This window comes from Rhopalosiphum padi, chromosome 2, assembly GCF_020882245.1.
Source record: "Rhopalosiphum padi isolate XX-2018 chromosome 2, ASM2088224v1, whole genome shotgun sequence".
In the NCBI taxonomy this organism is placed as follows: domain Eukaryota; kingdom Metazoa; phylum Arthropoda; class Insecta; order Hemiptera; family Aphididae; genus Rhopalosiphum; species Rhopalosiphum padi.
Genome location: NC_083598.1, coordinates 39,729,247 through 39,751,055, shown reverse-complemented (window position 1 = coordinate 39,751,055; position 21,809 = coordinate 39,729,247). Strand labels below are relative to the sequence as shown.

The 21,809-nt window shown below is 30.4% G+C and overlaps 2 protein-coding genes across 5 annotated transcripts; one reads left to right on the top strand and one right to left on the bottom strand.

The window, feature by feature from the left end:
* Window positions 1–1,557: 1,557 nt before the first annotated feature.
* On the bottom strand, window positions 1,558–17,010 carry LOC132921229 (nucleosome-remodeling factor subunit NURF301-like). Of its 2 annotated transcripts, none has more exons than XM_060984124.1 (36): window positions 16,331–17,010; window positions 15,880–16,261; window positions 15,490–15,775; window positions 15,219–15,430; window positions 12,969–13,136; window positions 12,825–12,905; window positions 12,400–12,753; window positions 12,106–12,327; window positions 11,883–12,034; window positions 11,679–11,823; window positions 11,366–11,503; window positions 11,081–11,301; window positions 10,464–10,767; window positions 10,120–10,402; window positions 9,951–10,062; window positions 9,672–9,866; window positions 9,289–9,598; window positions 9,081–9,216; window positions 8,702–9,012; window positions 8,299–8,436; window positions 8,086–8,199; window positions 7,934–8,011; window positions 7,724–7,860; window positions 7,557–7,619; window positions 7,272–7,401; window positions 6,624–6,760; window positions 6,330–6,564; window positions 6,046–6,260; window positions 5,886–5,982; window positions 5,619–5,826; window positions 5,286–5,469; window positions 4,689–5,056; window positions 4,459–4,626; window positions 2,780–2,975; window positions 2,624–2,708; window positions 1,558–2,552 (listed from the first exon to the last, which is right to left on the bottom strand). In XM_060984124.1, exons 1-36 carry the CDS (start codon window positions 17,000–17,002, stop codon window positions 2,341–2,343), a joined length of 7,449 nt encoding a protein of 2,482 aa, XP_060840107.1. In that variant the 5' UTR covers window positions 17,003–17,010; the 3' UTR covers window positions 1,558–2,340. The 2 variants fall into 2 exon arrangements, with proteins under 2 accessions (XP_060840107.1, XP_060840108.1); XM_060984125.1 differs by having other exon boundaries at window positions 5,376–5,469.
* A 503-nt stretch (window positions 17,011–17,513) lies between these two features.
* LOC132921230 (uncharacterized) lies at window positions 17,514–20,315 on the top strand. Of its 3 annotated transcripts, none has more exons than XM_060984129.1 (5): window positions 17,514–17,654; window positions 19,088–19,200; window positions 19,342–19,593; window positions 19,678–19,891; window positions 19,952–20,315. In XM_060984129.1, the coding sequence occupies exons 2-5, from the start codon at window positions 19,189–19,191 to the stop codon at window positions 20,275–20,277; spliced, it is 804 nt and encodes a 267-aa protein (XP_060840112.1). In that variant the 5' UTR covers window positions 17,514–17,654; window positions 19,088–19,188; the 3' UTR covers window positions 20,278–20,315. The 3 variants fall into 3 exon arrangements, with proteins under 3 accessions (XP_060840112.1, XP_060840111.1, XP_060840110.1); XM_060984128.1 differs by lacking the exon at window positions 17,514–17,654 and adding an exon at window positions 18,333–18,474; XM_060984127.1 differs by lacking the exons at window positions 17,514–17,654; window positions 19,088–19,200 and adding an exon at window positions 18,338–18,474.
* The last annotated feature ends 1,494 nt before the right edge of the window (window positions 20,316–21,809 follow it).

The window sequence follows — 21,809 nt, the reverse complement described above, 5'->3', positions numbered from 1 at the left end:
GAGGAGGTTGGCTGACAAGTTTGAAGTTTCTCACAAATGTTCTTTTTAGTTTTTTCATATTGTTGTGATCCAGTTGTGGAACACGGTTGACAAGTAGGCAAATTAAATGAACAACTCAAGGTTTAATTTAACTATTAATTGTAATTTATTTAACTTGGTTAGTATTTAACACTTTTAAATACTCAGGGTAACGTTCACAACTCAAGACAATTATTTCAGCACGAGTACCTATACCGTCAACTAGTCGTCATACAGAAATAGTGTGTCTCGGTCGCTCGTAGAGCACCCTTATATATTAGATACCAGCCGGATCTTATTGTGTATCACAAGGTCGTCTCTTTTAGGTATTCATCCTAATACTTTAATATTTTAAAAATCGACTTTTCCTTGTAATAATTATTAATTAGCGATTAGGGTACTGCCTCACGTACTCGACGTGTAATACAAATCCATGTGTGCGATCGCACACGTTGCAGTTATCGCAACAATATTTTGAAAATCATTCAATTTTTATATTTATTGTATCCTATTATAATTTATTATTTATTAAAAAAATTATTAGTAAAAAATGTAGAAGTTAGATAAAAATTTAAAACATATATGTTTTTTAAAAACTTGTATCCGGTTATAAGATTTCCAGTTACCGTGACATCACTTCTCACAAAAAAAATTTGTTTTCTCTGTTTTTCTAGTCCCGTTGTTGTACGTTATTGTACCTATGTGGCGCCGTGGCGGTCGTGTAATCCTGCAGTGTTTCCCAACTTATTTTACTCGCGGAACCTTTGCAAGAGTTTGAACGTTTTGTGGAACTCCTATATAATTTTTGAAGCTTTTCTATGTTTAAATCAAAAATATTATTAATTAATTTATATTTTCCCAAATTTCTCACGGAACCCTTACGTTCTGCGGAACACCATTTGAGAAACAGTGGTGTAATCTATTGTTAAATAGGAAATCAACTCGTACCTACATACCTGATACATAAAAGGTATCGTGAATAAATATCTCACTGCGCACACGTATACCTAAAGTTGATCGTCGTTAGTTGTAAAGGCACATGCATTATTTTTTATGGTAATAAAAATAAATAATAATAAAGATCTCAATTACTTATAACGCGACACGTAATCAAACGTAATCACAGCAATCATTATTAATACCGTATTAGTATGACAGTTTTCGTGAAGGGAGCTCTCCCCTCGAAGGCGTGTGAAACACAAACGTTATCATAGGAAACAACATACAGGAACACGTCAATTTGGTGTCGGGGAATAATCAACGAGGTCGACTAGCTAATAAAACCGCAGGTTCACACTTCACACTAACCATAGTACCATACTAATAATATAATATTTATTTTACTTTTCGATTCTTGGTTTTTTTTCCAAATTTTTTAATAGTAATAATTACAATAGTAAGTATCAAACAAGTTCATCAAAACTAGATACAACATAAATAATAGTAATAATAATAATAATAATAATAATAATAAAATAAATAATCATAAATGGAAAAAAATTAAATCAAACAAAATAAAAAATAAAACTAAAAGGCATGTAAGAAAAACATCATCACCGTTTATGTAATAATCATTATTAAATCATAGTTAATTTTAACATATATAATTTATATTATATAATAAAATAGGAGTAAGCTCTACTCCTACACAGTATAACTATTTACATGCATTCAATAAACAAATCGTACAGATTTTTGGTTTTGAGTTGACATATTTAAAGAAAAAACATATTAAAACATTAACATATTGTATAAAACATGTTTTGAGAGACAAATATAAAATATACATCACTGTAAAACGTTTTATTTATAATTATATATATTATATTATTTTTTACAAAAAAACGGTTAAACAGATAAAAAATATATACTTTGATTTAGATTTTTGGAATGAGTGTTTGGGCTTCTGAGCGGTTAAACAAACATCAATCGTTTAACAGTAACTTTAAAATAAACTTATTATTTTGTACAATAGTAAAGTTATTCAAACAAAATTGATAAAAAAAGATAGATTCACCAGCAAATCAGTTTATGTCAATAACAAAATATCAATGTTGTTACTGAATAGGCAGTGAACTGTCCGTAAAAATATGTCAATAAAATAAACAATAAGTTAGCTAAAAATATAGATTTTCTCTAATATATCAATAATTTGTGTTATGATAATATATTTTATTAATAAATAAAATAATCTATTGAGTAAATGTAAGTTTTTTTTCTGTAAGATAATATAAAAGAACAAAAAATGTTTATTAAAATAAATAATAAAAAAACATCAAAAATGTATGATATCTAAAAATTATCACAATTGAAAACCGTTTTTTAGACTTCCATGTATTGTTCACAAAATTTGTCCCTTATATTTTTCAATTTTGACACAAAAAACTGTTCTAGAATTTCAGCACACTTGTAGAATTGTGATTCACGTGGATTATAATATCTACAATTGTCAAAAACCTTGATCATGTCACGAATGAATTCTGTGAGATTCTTGTACTTCTTATCGGTCACATTTTTACCAATGCAATTCAAGTCTGATAAAAATAAGCAAGTGGTTACACAAAATTTTCAAAATAATCAAATTAAAGTAGAGAAATCTCCTTACCCATAGGCTCCTTGACAACATTGTAATAATCAGGAGCTTCATGAGGATCGACTGGCTCCATGAAAGGCCATGCACTTTTATGCGACTAAAAATAAAAGAATTTTGTGTAAAAAATTAGGTTCAGTGTTTTTACTGTGATTCACAGTAAATAATTACATGTATTTGTTTGATAAGTTTCAATAAGTCATCATTGTCTTGTTGGTTCAATGGTTTCAAATTGGCAAAATTTATTTCAGAGTTGGACATACACCTAGGACAATTGTAGTCATCCATTTTATCGCCTTCACACTGCAATACACCAACACAGCTGCCGTGGAACCAGTCTTGGCATTTATCACAGCAAATATAAAATCTAAAAAAAAAGAGGACTAGGTAGTAAAAGTTATAAACTGCAGATGTATAACTAAAATTTAAAATTGTATTTATTGTTCAAACTTTATACTTTCTTATTGTTCCATTTAATTCGATAGTAAAATAGCAAAGTACCTTTTAACCTTCACCTTTGTACAATCGATTCTGATGGAAATATGAATCATAATATTATTATATATATTGTTTTACTAAATTATACATATACAAGAATATTTAAAATAAATTATATAAAATACTTTTAATAAATAGTATTTAGTAGATGTTATTTCATCTCATCAACAATTTGTTTCATGTTCTGTGCCAATTAAGCTTCAAGTTTCCGTGACTGTAAAAAGCTTGTTTTTTAAATACAATTTAAGTGTCCCAGAGCTACATGCGCATGAAAATTTTGTATAAAAATAATTTGAAAGAATGAATAAAAGTGTGGGCAAGTGGGTATTGCTCTGCTGTATAATAGAGGTGGAGAGTAAGTCACTATTATAATGGATGTGTTCAATTTGAATGCAATAACAGGTATCATTGTATACAAAAAACAATTCTGAATGGAGATGATTTGTCAGTTTAGGATATATTATATTATTATTTATTACCTATATTTAAATTGTAATATATATATTTTTTTGATATACCTAATTTATTTTAATCAACTATTGGTGAAAAGTTTCAAGTTTCTAAGACATTTTTTTTCTGTTTGAATCGACGACATCGTGGGGACAGCTTCCACATTACTTCCACAATGTTTCTAAGACTTATACTTTATAAATAACTACAAATATTAAAAATCGTTTAAGGATATATCGTTATTTTATGTGATTTTGTAAAAATTTAAATTTTTTACACTCATAAAATGTTTTCTATATTGACGCTCGAGTTTTTTTTACAGTTATTTGAAGGAAAACTTATGGAGAACCTTGTATTAGGTATTTTAACCTTAGGTATAATGTATAAATCACAAAACTATTATGAATTTTCAACTTCAAAATTCCTTGCAAATTTTCGCGATTTTGATATATTTCATAAACATTTGAACTTTAAATGCTTATAAACAAAAATTGTGACTAACAATTTTTGATTTTTTTTGGTACTATGATATGTACAACTTATAATAAACCTTGTATTAAATTTTAAAGATTTTTTGGAGTGCCAAATTTTTTTTATAGGTATTTCAAAAAAGAAAACTTAGAAAAATCAAAAACTTCAATTGTCTATAAACAACTTAAAAATAGTCAAAACATTTGACAACACTTTTGACCACCCAAAGTACCAACTAGATTCACTTTCCTTTTCAAAGAGGGGCTGAGTCAAAAATCAAAGCACTATTATTAAAAAAAAAAAAAACCGCAATGACAGACACAAAAAAAAAACCACATCTTTGTAAAATCAATACGTTCAGAATCTAAAAGTACAATAATAAAGTTTTTGAAACACAATTTATTAAATTTATATTAACAGATACAACTTACTGTTGATCATCATATGGTTTTTTACATATACAATAGAGAACTTCAGGATCTCTGGATCGTTTGCATTCTGGACAATACCATTCGGAAATTCTTTTAGACATTTGTACAGTGATGCCGACACAAGAACCATGGAACCAGTTATGGCACATATCACAGCCAACATAAAACCTAAGACCAAACACAATTACAACATACTTGGTCATAGGGCATGAGTCATAATAGTTATTTACTTTGAACTGTCATAAGGTGTGCGACATAGACACATAATTTTTTCCTTTTTACTTTTCTTTGGGCTAGATTTTTTAGCTGGTGTTAATGATGATGGTCGAGAATGGTTTCGATTTGGCGCTGGAGGGGAAATCTTCATTGGTCGTCGTCGACCAGGTCCCAAATTACTAGTTTTTGAATTACTATTGGCGTGAGGTGTAGTTTGTATAGTGGTTGGCGGTCCTGAAGCGTGTTTACGTTTACTACTACCTTGAGGAGGAGGAGTCACTTGTGCAGCAACTGGTGTTACTGGGATAGTCTTTTCAGTCACATTAGTGGATGTGGTCGTAGAGTCAGCTGATGAAACAGTCACATTAGCAGCTATTTCATTCTGAAAACACATCACACATAAAAATAATTTAAAAATGAAAGAGTTGTCTAGGCAAACATATTACGCCACCAAGTAAAATCCTTTTTACTACTAGGTACATTGTACACTGTAATCAAATCGAGCAACGACATTTCTGGAATCGGAACTGAGGATCGAAACTCAGGAAATTATGTTTGTCAGGAAGTTCGATAAAACCGAATTTCGAGAAAAACATGACTAAAATACATACCTGAATATCGATTTGCAATTCTTTTTCCAGAAGCGCCCTCTTTTTTAGTATATCTTTTTTCAATAATTCTTTTTGTTTGAACAAGCTAACCTGGAGTTTTGATTGAAGTTGTTGCATTTTACGAAGATCATCGCCCTGTTTTAATGTCTGATATAGTTTTGATTGTTCGGGAGACACCAACGACCTATAAATACATGTACAATAAAAAGGATTAATAACACAAATTAAACTAGAATAAAGAGTTGTATGCATAAAAAAATAATTTAAAAGTTGGTAGGGTTATTAATTGAATTAAAAAATTGTTCAATTTTTATTAATAAAATATAAAAATACCCAGAATTTTCATGTTCGGTTGATTTTTTGGGTGGTTCAAATTCTGACAAAGTATCCGCATCATAAGGTCGTTTTCGGACAGGAGATGCAGGTACGGTTGGTTGTGATACTGGATCGCGCAATTGTTGTTCTTGATATTTTTGCAACTGTAATAATTTTTCTTGTGTTTCTGGGTTCAAATCTTCATTTTTTAAGACATTTTTAATTGCTATAACAGTTATGAGTTAAAAAAAAAAAACACTTAAGTTACAACTAAATACAACTTACATTGACTAATATAGTTTGGAGTCACTACAAACGAATTGGAGGAATCAATTGGTTCTTCCTTAATAACGGGGATTTTATTCACAGGAGACTTCAATGGCTAAAAAAAAAAAATTATTATTAAATTTCAATAACAAATTATACTTTAATTATTAAATTTTACTGGTTCGGTTTTAATTTGAGTTATGCTTTCAGATATATTGTTTGGAACAGGAACTGATGGCTTAGAGGATGGTTCAATTTTAATTGTAGGTTGGGCTGTGATGGGTGCTACGATTCCAGTTTTTTGTACAGGAGGAAGTTGAGAATCTGGTGGTTGAACAGCTAGGTAAATTTTTGTAGGGCCTAACACTCCTTGAGTACCACTGGATTCTTGGGCTAAAATATTTAAATAAGCACATTAAACTATAATTCAAATTGTTTGCTGATATATTTAAAATTGCTCACCTTTTAAGAGTTGTTGTTTGACTTGTTGTTGTACAAGTTGCAATTGTTGAGGTGTGAAATCGTTACCTTGCAATCCTTGCAAAACTATTTTATTACCATGTGTTGGACTTTGAATAACTTGAGCTGTGATACATTTTATTACTGTACCAGGTGGCTGATTGGCTAATAATAATTTTTCTTGTTCATCAACTATTGGTGCAGGTACAATTTGAGGATGTACTGGTCTATGTTGATCCTAAAATCAGTGGTCAATTAATATTGTAGGAAAAATGAAAACTATATTTAAAACCTTACTTGAACAATTCCAGTTGTTGTTTGAGTAACTCTAGGTGATAGTGGTGGTACAGATTGATGAATTTTTTGAACTGTTTGCTGAGGTCGTACAAACTTAATTGTCTGGCCACCACTACTTATGATGTTGGCAGAAGTACCTAATCAATTAAAAATAATGATGTATTCGTGTTTTGAGTCATTAGTATTAAGATGACTTGCATGAGTTTGTCTTTGTAATTTAAATGTTTAATATGGGAATTGGAGTACATAAGTTTCAACCATGTGTGGGTTTTCATATAAGGGTGAATTGATCTATTATCAAATTCAAATTGTCTGATTTATACATAGATTATTTTGCTATTTTAATATGCAAGTACGCATGATAATGGTAAATATTAAAAATGTAAAAAAAAATATTAATATTAATACTTATTTATTATAAATAATCATATTATTTTTTAAATACTAATAATAGTTTTAAAATAAAAAAAATACAGATATTATTTTTACCATTAAGTATGATAATAGGTTATAAACCTATAAGTTACTCTAATATTAAAACTAACACAAAATTGAAATAAGAAAATTTAATACAAAATTTGTTATGTTGTATATTTTTAAGACAGACTACACTTACAAGTGTAGGATTCTATTAATTTTTAAACTTACTAGTATTGGGCCGTATTAATACTTGTTGTCCATTAATAGTGGCTATAGTGGCTTTATTTGGATTAATATGCTGTACAATCATTTGTTGACCTTGTGAAACATTTACTAACTGTCCACCAGAAACTACCACCTGTAAAACATACAAATCATTACTTTTCATCACATATAATTATAATAATATATTATTATATATAATCATCAATGAAAACAAATATATTTCAATAATAATTTAAGTAAATATATATATATATAATGCATTTTATTAATTTATTATATTAGTATTACTTGAGAAGTTTGAGGTTTTAAAACTTGTTGAATAGGCTGTGATCCTCGGTTCAAAATGATTGTCTGTGAATATACATAATAGAGTAATAATATTAAACACTTAATAACTTTACATAAACAATAAAATAAACATGCAAACACACATATATTACACATTAAAACCTTACCTGAGTTCCAGATTTTTGAAAATTATTGTTATTTGTCAATATTGTATTCTTAGCTATTTGCACAGTACGAGATGGGCTAGGATTTATATAGCTGGTCACATGTAATTTGCCATCTGGTAGTTGAATAAGTTGCTGTCCTATATTTGTCAAATAATAAAGTTTTAATATTTAAATGAATAATTCTGATTAGGTAATTAACATTAATATTACCTGGCAAAAGACCTTTAAATTGTAATTTTCCATCTTCGCCTTTAATACATTGCAATTTTTGTTGGGTGACATTATTTGCTAATAATAAAAAATAAAAATAAATAAATAAATATTACTTATCAAATTTAAATGCAAGTTAACTCAAAACTTACTAGTAACTATTTGAGAGTTAGTCGATTGTATCTTCATTGAGTTTTGATTCATCACATTAGTGTCAGTGATAATGGTTTTTGGTGTAGTTACAAGTCTGGTTTTACCATCAGGACCTATATTATCAAGACAGAATTATATAAAAGTAAAATTGTGTAGGTACTCATATATTAATTTAGAAATCATATATTATACATATAATAAATAGTACATACACTTAGTCATGTATATACGTCGAGTAGATGGAGTGGTATTAGTAGCTGGTTTATTGGCAACTCGCGGGGAAGATTGAAGTAAAGGACTTTGAGCTAAAGGTTTATTATTAGGCATCAGCCTCAATCTTCCACCTTCACCTGTACAAATAATGAAAATTTACATCTATTTTCATCAATTTATAACGGATAAGTTGTGTAAGACTAATTTGCCAGCAATCAGTATATGAAAACAGTAAATGTTCTATAATATAAATTGTCAAGTATAGTATTTATGGTAATAAAACAAAATAAGTATTTATATAAATGTTAATATGTAAATGTATAATACCGTTTTTATAACTAATAAAATTAAATTTCATGGCTCTAAAAGAATTTTTGCCAGCATAATTTTAAATAATCTTACCAGGTACAAGTTTCATACGTTGTGTTGAACTGTTAGTCACTGGACTCTGTGAGTTGGATACGTCCATGCACAATTTCTTATTTGAAGAGTTATTATCATTGTTTACTGACGATCTTTTATAAGCTATTCTTTGGGCTCTAAGAGACTGTTCTAGTTGCTCTTTTATGTTTTCTGTTGTATCTGAGTTTTGTATGCGGAGTTTATCATTTATATTTCGATTATGAGAAGAATCATTATGCAATAATTTATTAGCAAAGGCTGTAGACGCACGTGTTTTCATGGCTTGTTGCATCTGCATTTCACGTTCCACTCTGTAAAAAATGAAATTAATTACTTAGTAAAAATTATAATGAATATAATGAATTATAATAAAATATACCTTTCATGAAACTGCTTGATTTCTACCAACTCTAATTTACTTTCATCTACCCACACTTCAGATACCTGTGGTGCGGTGTTTCTTGGCGCTTCCTCCCTTTTACGTTTTCTTAAGCCACTTCGTATGGGTGTAACTTCTGAAGTTATAAAAAAATAGATGTTTGAATAATGAAGTCAATTTACATAATTTGAATGATAGTTTCACTTACCCCTGACTTGTTTTGGTATATCTAATGGTATTACAACTTTGCGTATTAAATATTCAGTGTGTTCATTGAATTGGCCCGAAGTACGGCACTCTAAAGTTTCTGTAGTAACTAATTCAGTTTCAGTTGTTACCTCTCGTTTGCTAGCCAAATGAGCAGTCTTAGCGGTTAATTCATCCCATTTTAAACACGCCCATAAGATTCTTAATTGTAAAGCAGCAGCTGATATGGTGTTAAACATTATTGTTCTATAAAGCCAACATGTCTTAAAATATGGTCTTGGGCAAGGATATGGCCATACAGCGTTATTGGTCTGAAAGAGCGTACAAAATAGTGTTGAAAATAGTTGACTAAAAATTATAAAAAAAAAAGTTATCTTCATATACCTTGCTATTTGGATTGAAACCATTAACAATATCATGTCCACCATGTCTAGCTAATTTTCGAAGCTCGTGTTTTGGCAATACTAATAAACTACAACGTTTACTCCGTGTATAAAATCGTGAAGTAGGAGGGTATTTAATTTTCTCTGCTTTCTTTTTAACAGGAACATTATTACTTAAAAGCTTTTTTAAATAAATCTAAAATGAAAAAAATAATAATGACTAGGTTATTAATTAAACCAAGAAATATTTTAGAAATATTTTTTAATGAATGATATTAACCTTTTTTCGTGTATCTTCAGTGGAATAAATACGACCGTCATCTATACAATCTACTAAAACACCTTCCCGCTTAGCACCACCTCTTTTTCTTGCTGGCTTCAAAACACTTAGACTAAAAACAATTTTATTACTAAATGGTTATAAATATTATATTTTAATGTTAACATACCCAGTAGGACTGCTGGTGACATCAACTTTCACATTTTGTTCATCTTCACTTTCTGTTTTTATATCTTTTTGCTTAGTGATACTCTCGGTTTTAACTTCATCATTCTCTTGAGTTACCTGTTCAGTTTTAACTATATTTTCTTCTTTCTGAACTTCAGTTTTAACTATATTTTCTTCTTTCTTAACTTCAGTTTTAATTTTAACTGGTTCATCTGGAGTATTATCAGTCTTTTCGGTTTTCAAATTTGATACACCCTGGTCATTAGGCATTGATGATTTTAATTCTGTAAATTTAAATATATTAAGTAAGTAAATATTTATTAACAATATATATTAAACACTCACCGGTTAGTTCTGATTTTAATATATTCATTTTTCGTAGTAATGATAGAAGTTCGTTTCGTACACTCACGTGTCTAATGCAAAGTGGACTATAACATGAGGAAGTCACACTAGATTTGTTAGCTGCTCGGCAGCTACTATTATAACATATCATATGTTCAGACATAGTATTAAATGATAAATAATGCTGTTTGAGTTGAATCACACGTTTTTGTAAATTGCTCAACATATACGACTTTTCTCTCATTTTGGTAATGATTTCAGCTGGCATTTGGGAAGAAGCATTTGAAGGCTTAGTATTTACAGCCTAGAAATAAATATAGTAAAGTTTAATTAAAATATATTTCTCAGTTATTGATAAAAAGCATAAGAAAAATTTTGAACTGGAATGTTATTTGTTAAAATAAACTCTCTTAAAGATAACATGATATAATAGAACTAATTGGTAATTAATAAATTGGGAATACCAAAAATTATGTTCATTTAAAGATTTACATAATTATTTATATGATGAAGTGTTTTTTAACGTGTGAAAAAATAATAGAATTAAAAATAACTTGATTACTTCCACTATTTTTTCATTTTAAATTTAAATTATAACAAATTGTCAAGATATTTACTTCTGGAACTGATTTTGGAGTGTTGGTATTTTTTGTCAATATTGATCTTTCTTCAGCTAATTTTAATTGCATTCTTCTTGGCAACAACATGTCTGTTTTACATTTTTTGGCAAGTTTAGGATACATTATACGACTAGTAGAACATAATGTATTGCTAATATTGATGTTTTCATCTAGTTTATCAATGGGTGAAAGGATTTTCATATTTATAAAATCAATATCTGAAATAAGAGATTTAATTATAAAATGATGTCTACACTAATGTAAAAAAAAAAAGTTGTTTACCTGAAACGCTATCTAAATGTATGACACTTTGGTCATCAAGAATTCCACTTGATACTTCTGAGTCAAATGTACACTCTTTCAATATTATAGAGTCGTAAAGTGTTTCAGCGATAGAAAATGTTCGAACTCCTTTATCATCTAATCAAAAATAAAACAACATTTTAATTATAAATTAACCAAGATGATCTATTGATTCAATATAAACCCTATATATAAACCCTCAATCTAACGTAGGATCTTGTAATATATTTTTAATTTTAAATTCACAGTAATATAAATATTTTTAATCCATCCACTCATTTTAATTATTTACCTTTGCCTTGAAAAATTCTTTTGGCAGGTCCAGCTGCTAAGCCCTGTTTTGAAGAATCAGCTAATTTATAATCTCTTGTTTTTGATAGCCACTGCCATCCCCATTGACCATGAATTCTATATTCTTCTCCTTTTTGTTTGTGAACCTAACATACAAAGTATTTAGCAAAACTTCCAAAATTGAATAATCCACATTATAACTCACTTGATGTTTCAAACCTAGAGTATACTTGACAAAATGTATGGTCAATCTATTACGCTCATCTTCTTCTGCGTCCTTATCTTTTTTATCTTTTTTGTCTGTTTTTTTCTTTTCTTCGCGTTCCGCATGGGTGATACGATAAATTTTAACATGCCCTGAAATTCACATAAAATGAATGAGTATAAAGCCAAAAAAAACCTTCTTTACATAAAAGTATAATTTTTACCGAGTTGTTCGTGCCAAACTGGTGCATAAACAACTGGTTTAATGCAAGACATCAAAACAACCATAACTCTTGCAAAATCCTTGGGAGTAGAACAAGAGTTAACTTGATTTAGCCAAGGTTTACGTAACACTGACCAATTGATATGCATCAATGATGATGGTAACAAGTTGTCTAATGAAATAATAGTTTGTTTGACAGTACTTATCAGTGTTGACCGAGCACCTAAAAATAAACAAGGAAAAAATTAAATAGAAATAAGAAAATATGTTTTGTTGATTAAATACTATTACATACCAAATATTTGTCCACACCACTTGTATTCACCAGGTCCCGTAAGTGAAAACTTGTGGGACATATATCGCTTTTTATCACGTTCTTCATTTTTTTGAATTTTATTTAACGCAGTTGGGTTTGTACTGTATTGATTTACATATGTCTTAAAGCTATTATCCATACCAAGTTTGTATAAATAGGTGCCAGCTGCTATATGTTGAGCTTTGAATCGAGTGACCCTTGTACCCAAGTTATCTAAATATGAATGGACTGGAGAAGGTTTTTCAACCACAGGTATTTTTTTTGGTTGTTCTGGCGTTTGTCGTTGTGAAATTTGTGCAGGTTTTAAACGTAAGGATCTGTTACGAGTGCTCCCTAAAGCAAAAAAAATAATATTTATAAATTAAATTATTTAAGTTGAATTTAAAAAACTTATTTCAACTTACTTAAACTATGATTATGTTCACTATCATCTACATCCATTGAATTGTCATCATTTTTTAAATCACCACTACCATCTTCATTTTCTAAACATATATCTTATATGAATAAACTGAATAAACCAATATATGAAAAATAGTAGTACATACCATTTTTGTCTACTATCACATCATCTGAACTTTCTTGTTTATCATCTTTTTTAGACTCATTATCATCTTTTACATTGTCAGTATCGTCCTCAGTGTTGTTACTTTCATTTTTTACCAATTCGGTTTCTTTTTTCTTTTGCATCTCTTCTCTCATTCCTATTATATAACCTATAATATGTTAATGTAAATCATTATTAATTGGTTCTCTTTTTTATTTAAGTAATATTTTAGTATTTAATCTAATAATGATGAAAATAAAAATATTGATAACAATGAATGATTAAGATTCTAGCCTATTTCTAGTCCAATTGGTTTTAGACCTTTCACTGTGACAAAATTATGAGACTGGCTGACTTTTGACTGAGATTTTCATTTAGTTAAAAACTTTTAGACATATTTTTTTAAACTTAATTGAGGTATTTTTAAAATATGAATTTTAAACTTAGGCATGAATAACAAAATATACATATTTAAAATGTTTTTATTTGTTTATACAAATATAAATCGAAGGCAGGAAAAATAAGAAAATAAAAGATATTTCCTAACCTAGGACTAAATTTTGTCTAGATATAAAAACTATCCTCACTATTAATTTCTTAATGTTTACTGATTTTTAATGAGATTATAAAAATACTGTATATAAGGTTCAACATTTAAAATTAAATTAAAAAACAAATATTTCTAGCAGAAACGTAATATACATATAGCAGAAATCACTACAAAAAGCATTCATTAAAATAAGCAAAATAGGTACTGGTAAGTTCATATGGTTATACATTAAAAACAAATATTCTTAAAGTAAGTTTATTACTTACTAAGCTTATTGCTTATTAATATAATAGTTACATTCACAAATATGCGCAGGTCATATTAATAGGGGTAACTTAGGGTTTAGGGCCCCCCATGATTATTTTTTTTAATTATGGCCTTAAGGTGAAACAACAATCTTTGAAATTAATTTTCACACAAAATCATGTATATGGTTATAATATAGCAAATAAGTATAATAAATGTACAGTGAAACCTGACTTAACGGACAAAATGACCCGGTCCCGGCTAAAAGATAGGCATTCCAATGTATTTCGATCTGTCTATAACAGACTCTTTGTATTACAGATACGGACACTAAAATTTTACCCTGGTGATTTTATAACGGACAAAAATCCTAGTTCAAATCTAAATGTAATATCAAATTATGTATATACAAACTGCGAAACTGCTTCAATACAGAGCGCAATTAAGTACACGTGAAAACACAAATTACGACTGATTGCATTATCCTCGATTTCGATAATGTTAATTACGAGTACCTATTGAATTTATGAAGTTGAGATACATTTAAATAAAAAATCAAAAATAAATTGTAATAATATGTTTAAAAGAAAACCATAAGTAATTATAATGTTTTTATTCAGTTTCTATCAGTTCGGAGTCAAATTTTACATATTTTTCTTAGCAATGGCACTTACCGTACTGCGTAAATCTTTTAAGTTAAAACAAAATGTGAACATTATTCGTTGTAAAGAGTCTAGCAGTTTGTCTATTCGTAAACATGGTGATAAATATTAAAATTAAATTTATAACGTATATGTAAAATATAATAATATAATAATAATGACTTATAAAACACTGAAACCTGTCTAAAACGGACAATTATTTTGGTCTCGTGACTGTACGTTATATTATACAGGATTCACTGTACTCATATTGATTTATGTGGTTATAGGGTTAAACATAAAAATATCGCAACAATTTTCAATGTAACCATTTTTTAATTAATTAAATATAATAATAAACATTTTTTAATGTTTAAATCACATTATCAGGTTTGAGATATATATGGTACTGCTGTGAAGCCATTATTTTCACGAAATAGTAATTATTGCTAAAGTTGTTTTTATGATTAGAAAACATAAAATAGAGTAACAATATTATTTTAATATTTTGTTTGCATGATTCACATTGAGAAGATTTTTTAAAAAATATTAAATATTTTGACACAACCTTGCAGGATAAGCAATTGCCTTCCGCACATACACTTATGGTGACATTAGGTATATTTTTTTTTTATTACTTACTCAGTAACTATATATTATAATATTAACTATTATATAATAATATACTGAATTACAATTTTGATAAAGATTTTCAAAAGTACCTATTTATATTTAAAACTAAGGTTTTTAATTTTTTTTAATATTTCCTTGATTTAAATAATTTATTACTATTAATAAGGTTCTAATTACTTACTGTTTTCTATATCCAAAAATGTTTTTCTGTTTGATGGTCGATACTGTAAAGTTAAGTCCATAGTTATTTTCATTTGTCGATTAATTTCTTCTTTGACTTTTTCTATTTCGTTAAAAAGAGCAGATTCCATTTCACGATCCAAAGAGTCTATTAATAAGCCCAGCTGCTCTTCTGTTGTATAATACCAACATTCTCCAGTTTCTTCATTTTCACTATGCCACAAGACATATTATGTTAGCAGATATAATATTATTATTATAAGTACACTTACATGAAAATTCGTCTAACTAGGAACCAATACTTACGACCATGTCGGTCATAAGCTAAATGGTCCTGACGGGATGATAGACCAGATTTCTCATCATCAGGTATGCAATCAGATACTCCAATTACTTTGTGCTCTTTACACAAATTACATTGCCAATCTTCTGTAGGAACATCATGTAAAGGAGGCTCAGCACATTCTAAATGAAATACAGCTGGGCAGGTCTCACAACATAAAAGATCTCCTACTTTATGGCACACTCGGCAATGATCGTCATATTGAAAACTGTGACCTATAAAATGGATGTTTGATTAATATTTTAAGGCATTTGACAATTTATTTATATATTTTATAAACAAAAGAATAATAAATAATTTTATATTAATATTTATGTACCTTCATGGATAAAATCTTCTCGAATAAGAGTAGAAGTCAAAAATTGATCAGTTAAAAACTGCAGTACAGATAATCTATTTTTGATGTTTGTAAATGGATATTCATCTCCATTATTAAATACTTTTAGAACTTGTGGATCAAATGATTTATCAGACTCAATATATTCTCTTAATACTTCAGGCCATGTAATAGTATCCATAAAATACAATATGCTATTGATACTGTCTTTTTGATCAACAGCGCCATAATGAGTCTGTTGTAAATCTTCTTCCCGTAATATTGCTTTCAGCAGCATTATATGAATCTCTGCCAACAGGTAGCTTTGCTCTTCATAAACAAGAGCTGCACAAAAATCTTCAAAACGAAATGGTGACAATCGCACCTACAAAAAAATACATTTAAAAAATAACATGGAATGGAGAAAATACTACCTATTTTTTATTAAATATACCTGGCTTTTGAACCTTCTCAACACTTCGTAGACACTCAATGCTTGCATGACATGTTCAGTAGGCACTAAGAGATCTTCTGAGGATTTGGGTAACTCCAATTTAGGTATTTCTTCACCCCTAAGCCATAACGGCTCAGGACTAGGGTTCCTGATGTAAGAGACGTTGCTTTTACGTGCACGGCTGGCAACGGAAAAGCCAGACACGGAGAAATCACTATCACTAACATCATCAACAGCGTCTTCAACATTAGTGTCAGACTGTTCACTCTCAGAAGGCTCTTCGCTCTTTTCAGACTCATCAAAGTCAGAACCGTAATGGTAATCATGACTTTTGTCAACAGTAGTCTTTTTCTTATTCTTCTTCTTACTAGTTGATGGACGTAGTGCCCTAGGTTTTGGTACGGCTGGCGTTTTGGGAGTTTTGGGCTTCTGATTAGATCGCCGTGTATTGCGCGATGGCGTTTCGACAACAGCTGCAGTACGACTACCAACAGACGCTGGGGCGCTGCGTCTTGAAGCTGCAGACCGTGCAGGTGCTGGAGATTGGACAACGTCCACGGTTTCGAGGTTCTGCAGGTACTTGGGTTTTTTCAGCAAGTGCATTTGAAACTTGGGCTTGTCCGAACCCGGGGTTTTCGGAGGACGGCCCCTGCGCTTTGGTCTGCCAGACATGGTTCGCGTCGTTATCACTACAACAACAACCACTACTGGCGACCGTTATTCGGACGATAACCGAACAACTGAATAAACAAAATAATATAGTCTGGGGTTGTCCGCCGGGAAGCACAGCACCCCGAGGACAAATCTTAGAGTGATGATCACCACGGTCTTCTTGAGGCGAGATAATCCGGATTACCGAATACCAACAGGCAACAAAACAAACGATGGTAATGATAGGTGGCTGGAGTTGTGATATTGTTATGCCCGCGATCCGTGGACACAAAAATCGCGCGCACACGCACAGCTGTGTCGTAGTCGCGGGTAGGCCTACAGTGCGTGTGCGACGTCGGTGAGCGCGCGAAAAAAAAACGGACGTTAACGGGCCAACGGTGGGTGCCGAGACGCGGTCATGTGACCTTCGTGGGCCTCAGAACTCGACGCACTCGTTCTCATCGCAAATTACCGTGTTACGTACCGTCGTAACAAAAACACTATTATCACACACTGCAGTCGTGTGGTCGGCCGCGGCGGTTCGCTTCGCTTGCAAGTAGTCGTCGTGGTCGGCAATCGCCTGGCGGGCACGCGCTGACAAGCAACCGTTCGTAAACAAAACAAAACGACACGACGGGAAGAAAAAACGAAACAAAAATAAAAGAAAAAACGGGTACGGAATATTAAATAACAATAATAGTAATAGTCATATAGCAATAATAACGTAGTTTTAGTGTTGTGTTGTACACAGTCTTCGTTGGTGTTGTCTCGCTCGCTCTAGTTGCCTGGTGACGGTTGTTGCTGTGCGAGACGGACTCGGCGGTGCGGGTGAAATGCGACGCGTCCCGCGAACTCCCCCTAACAACACATTTTGCCATGAACTCTTGCCGCCGCGGCAGCTGCAGCTGCTGTCTCCCGTTCCCATTGGCCGGCCGCCGCCCCGCGCTTTCCATTGCAATAGATGATGGTCATCGGGCGGCCACCGTCCCGATTGTCCGGCCACATAATGTGGCCATGAATTTACCGGAGTAAGACAGTCCCGTCTTCTCCAGAAAATTCAGTCACCTAGGGCCATCAAAACGTCCGGCCACACAGTTATTTTTAAAAGGTTGGCCGTTGTCGGTTGGTCACACTGTCTCCGCTTATCACCGACGACGGTTGGAGATAATACGCTGCGTCAGCCATCAGCTGCTCGTGTTGCAACCCGTTTTACGACGGAAATACGGAATTCCGAATTGACCGAATTATAATTTACAACGAGACCAGATTTGCCATATTCGATTTTTATAGTTATTTTGCTGCTCGACGTCTATTTTGGCTCGTTATCTGTCCAAATATTTTCAGTCCGTCCTTTGATTTTTACCATCATGTACAAGCTGAAACCGGTAGTCCGTGTTCCTCTGTTGATTGAGAATACATCCCGCATGTACAAGCTCAAAGACTTACAACAGATGTCGTTCGACGAGGTGCCGAAGAGCGAAAAGTCTGACAAGGTAAATGTCGTAACCGCTTTCCATTTATTTGTTTTGATAATCAATTAACTACTCGCTCATCTTTCGAAATTTGGATCGAAACGATCAACTCCCCTCTGCGTAGTCGACGCCTGGTTCATGTATAAAAAAAATCACTAACTTACCATTTTGTTGATAATCATACGGTTTCGGAATGAAAATGCTCGCGGGAATCGAAAACCACGCCATGACTGTGTCGCGCAACAAATCGAGTAATAGACTCCAGTTATTACAATGTTAACTTAACAGTTAATGGTGATCGTAGATCAATTGTTCTATAACAAAATTATTTCTTATCATACTTAAAAGATACCACCAACATTACTTGATCCACAGAATAAAAAAAAAAAATTGCTTGACTGCCTAAACGCATGTGCATGATAATGAGTCGGCGACCGGCGTCACTTCTGGTTGATCGTCATTTAGAATTTACCATTCAAGTCAATGTTTACTTACGTATTTCAAATTATAATAACTGCCATTCTATAATTCACATTTTATTTCGATTATTTGCTTTAGCGATCGTTCGACAATGGGCTTTCCAACTATTTCGTACCTTTTTGTAGATTTTGAAAACTTAAAATTTTTTTTTAAGGACAAACGGAAGCCCAATGGTGGAATCAAAGGATTCTTCAAATGAAAAAAAAAGTTTGAAATATTAAACGTCGTGTAGTGAAAAACCAATTCTTATCAACAATGTTGCACACAGTACCTACCTAGTTATAAATTTTGCTTATTTTATAACATTTACAAATTTACAATTCAATTTTCATCACAGTAATCTATTTTGATGTTTGATTGAATGAAAATTGTTGTCATTTTTGTTTTAATTATTATTTTTTGATTTAGTTGCAGGACAATTTAGACGAAATTGAATTATCTGACCAAGAAATTCAAGTACTCTTAGAGAAACAGAATGAAATTCTCAAAACATTAGAACAACTTGAACTTAGATTAAATAAATTAGATGTTAAATTCCCTGATTTAAAAGAAAGTTCACCCCTTCCAAAAAAACAACAACCAACTCAGTGTAATCTACATATAAAACATGAAAGCAATTCAAAGTCTGTAATCAATAATAGTATTGAAAATCTGATAAAAGTAATATTTTAATTGTTATTAAAATAATGTTATGGTTTGAATCATAGTATTATACTATACGTATGTAATTGTGCATTTTCATAGAATGATACTGTAGTGTTTGCTGATCCAGAAGACCCACCTTATTCTCTATTGGCTTTACCAATCTTGTGGCCAACAGTTGCATGGGATATTACTTATCATTTCCATTCATCTGTATCAAAAAATTTGAAGGTATTAGAAACAATTAAAGCATTCAAGAATGTGACTTGTAAAAATTCAAAGAGCATTGTCAAAGTCTTTGTAATATGGCAACACAGTAAGTCAACAATTAAATTAGCTAAACATTTATATATAGTTTAATAATTTTTTTCTTTAGTTAAGCCTAGCCCTAAAGTGGTCAGATCTCCCACAAATTCGTCTATCGGTGAAGTATCATTGTTAAGGATGTTCAATCAATATCTGGCCATTCTACCACTGACTGCTGCTGATCAAATAAAATCTGACCAGACTTTAGATTTAATAAATGAAATTGAGTATTCGGCAAATGAACGAAGTTCAGAACTATACAACCTGATCATAGATTCGAATACAAAATTGGACATTATAAATATTGTTGTATGGTCTTTGTTGTACAAAAAAAGTAAACACCCACCAATGATAGAAAAATGGTTATCACACTTTACAAAAATTATAATTGTATAAGAAATTGTTAATAAAAATAAAATATTTATGTACTTAAACATTTTTGTTGATATAATTTAAACTTTATTTTTATTGAGCTTGAACATATGAATCATACCTACTCCTACTTATTATAAGTAATAAATTACTTTTAATAATACTAAAGTACCCAGATGAAATATATGCAATGATATATCTTTAATCGTGACTATTACTGAAATTACTGTGGACAAAATCTCATAATTTACTTTTCAAAATGGTTTTTATTATCATTTCTTATCCTGATGTACTATCCTGCAATCTACTTAATATCTTTTCATCCTTAAATTTGCGAAATGCTAATGAATACTTTAGAATCAGTGATCACTTTTTATAAACTACATATGCACATGTCATGTAAACAATTTATAATTATTATTAATTTGAAGTCTCAGAAATAAAATAAGATAAAAAAGAATCTAATGTCATTCTTTAAAAAGTGTTTCTTATCAGATATTAGGAATGATGATCTTTGTGAGATACTAAAATAATAAGAGAAATTTTAATTAAAAATATATTAATAATTCTAGAGTAAAGTGTATTAATCTATGTAATATTGTAGTATAATATTAATTTTCTTAAATATTAAGTTAATCGATTCTAATACTAAAAACAGTTGTCAGTTGTAACTTCTCACCAATTGTCTTTTAATATTTTTGATGAATGTTGAAATATCATCTGTAAAATTATGTCTATGTGACAATCATGATTTTTAAAATTATTATTTATTGGAAATAAGTTTGTTTCTTATCTAATTATGGGCATTGATTAGCTATATTTTTTAAATAGTAACTCAACTAAACTAGTCGGCATTTATTCTACGGTTTGTACTTTAGTTACTAATCAGTTAATTAATTTTATACTCACATATTCATATTAAATTTTTTCTTGAATGAATTTTTTTATTACTAGTGCGTAGATCTAAAATTCATTTTATTTTTACAAATTATTATTTCAAATAAAACAGAAAAATTGGTATCTTAAACATCATGTATTATTATTTATTAATATTAAATTTTGATAGTTCAAGTATTAAATTGCACTATTTTAGATTTTAATTATCAAAATAATCTATCATTACAACTAAATTTAGATTTCTATAAAAAATGATAGTATCACCCTAACATGATAGAGTAAAAGTAACCTCTTAAAACTCAAGTCTCCCAACTTTACAAGTCAACCAGGGACGTACGCAGAAAAAAAGTTTTATGGGGTGTTTTTGAAAAGTAGAATTTTTTTTAAATAAATATACAAAAAAATTAGATATACTTTAAATACAAACATTAATATAACAAAATTAATACTAAAATTGAATAAGTAAATAACCATGCAAAAACCCAAGTATTTCGGGGGATGTTTGAACACCCAAAACACCCCCCCCCCCCCATGTACGTCCCTGAGGTCAACCCTCTTCAATATGCTCTAAAATGATAATCCTTGACTCATTACCATGGATAACTAAGCAATTAAATGGAATAATAAAGATGACTTTGTCAAGTACCTTGGTTTATTCT

Excerpts from the sequence above, each read along its gene's own strand:
- LOC132921229 (XM_060984124.1), bottom strand. The coding sequence starts at position 17,002 with ATGTCTGGCAGACCAAAGCGCAGGGGCCGTCCTCCGAAAACCCCGGGT. Across the intron at positions 12,328-12,399 it reads GTGGTGTGGACAAATATTTG|GTGCTCGGTCAACACTGATA; the intron begins GTATGTAATAGT and ends GTTTATTTTTAG. Across the intron at positions 5,470-5,618 it reads ACCGAACATGAAAATTCTGG|GTCGTTGGTGTCTCCCGAAC; the intron begins GTATTTTTATAT and ends ATGTATTTATAG.
- LOC132921230 (XM_060984127.1), top strand. The coding sequence starts at position 18,349 with ATGTACAAGCTGAAACCGGTAGTCCGTGTTCCTCTGTTGATTGAGAAT. Across the intron at positions 18,475-19,341 it reads AGAGCGAAAAGTCTGACAAG|TTGCAGGACAATTTAGACGA; the intron begins GTAAATGTCGTA and ends TTTTTGATTTAG. Across the intron at positions 19,892-19,951 it reads CTTTGTAATATGGCAACACA|TTAAGCCTAGCCCTAAAGTG; the intron begins GTAAGTCAACAA and ends TTTTTTCTTTAG.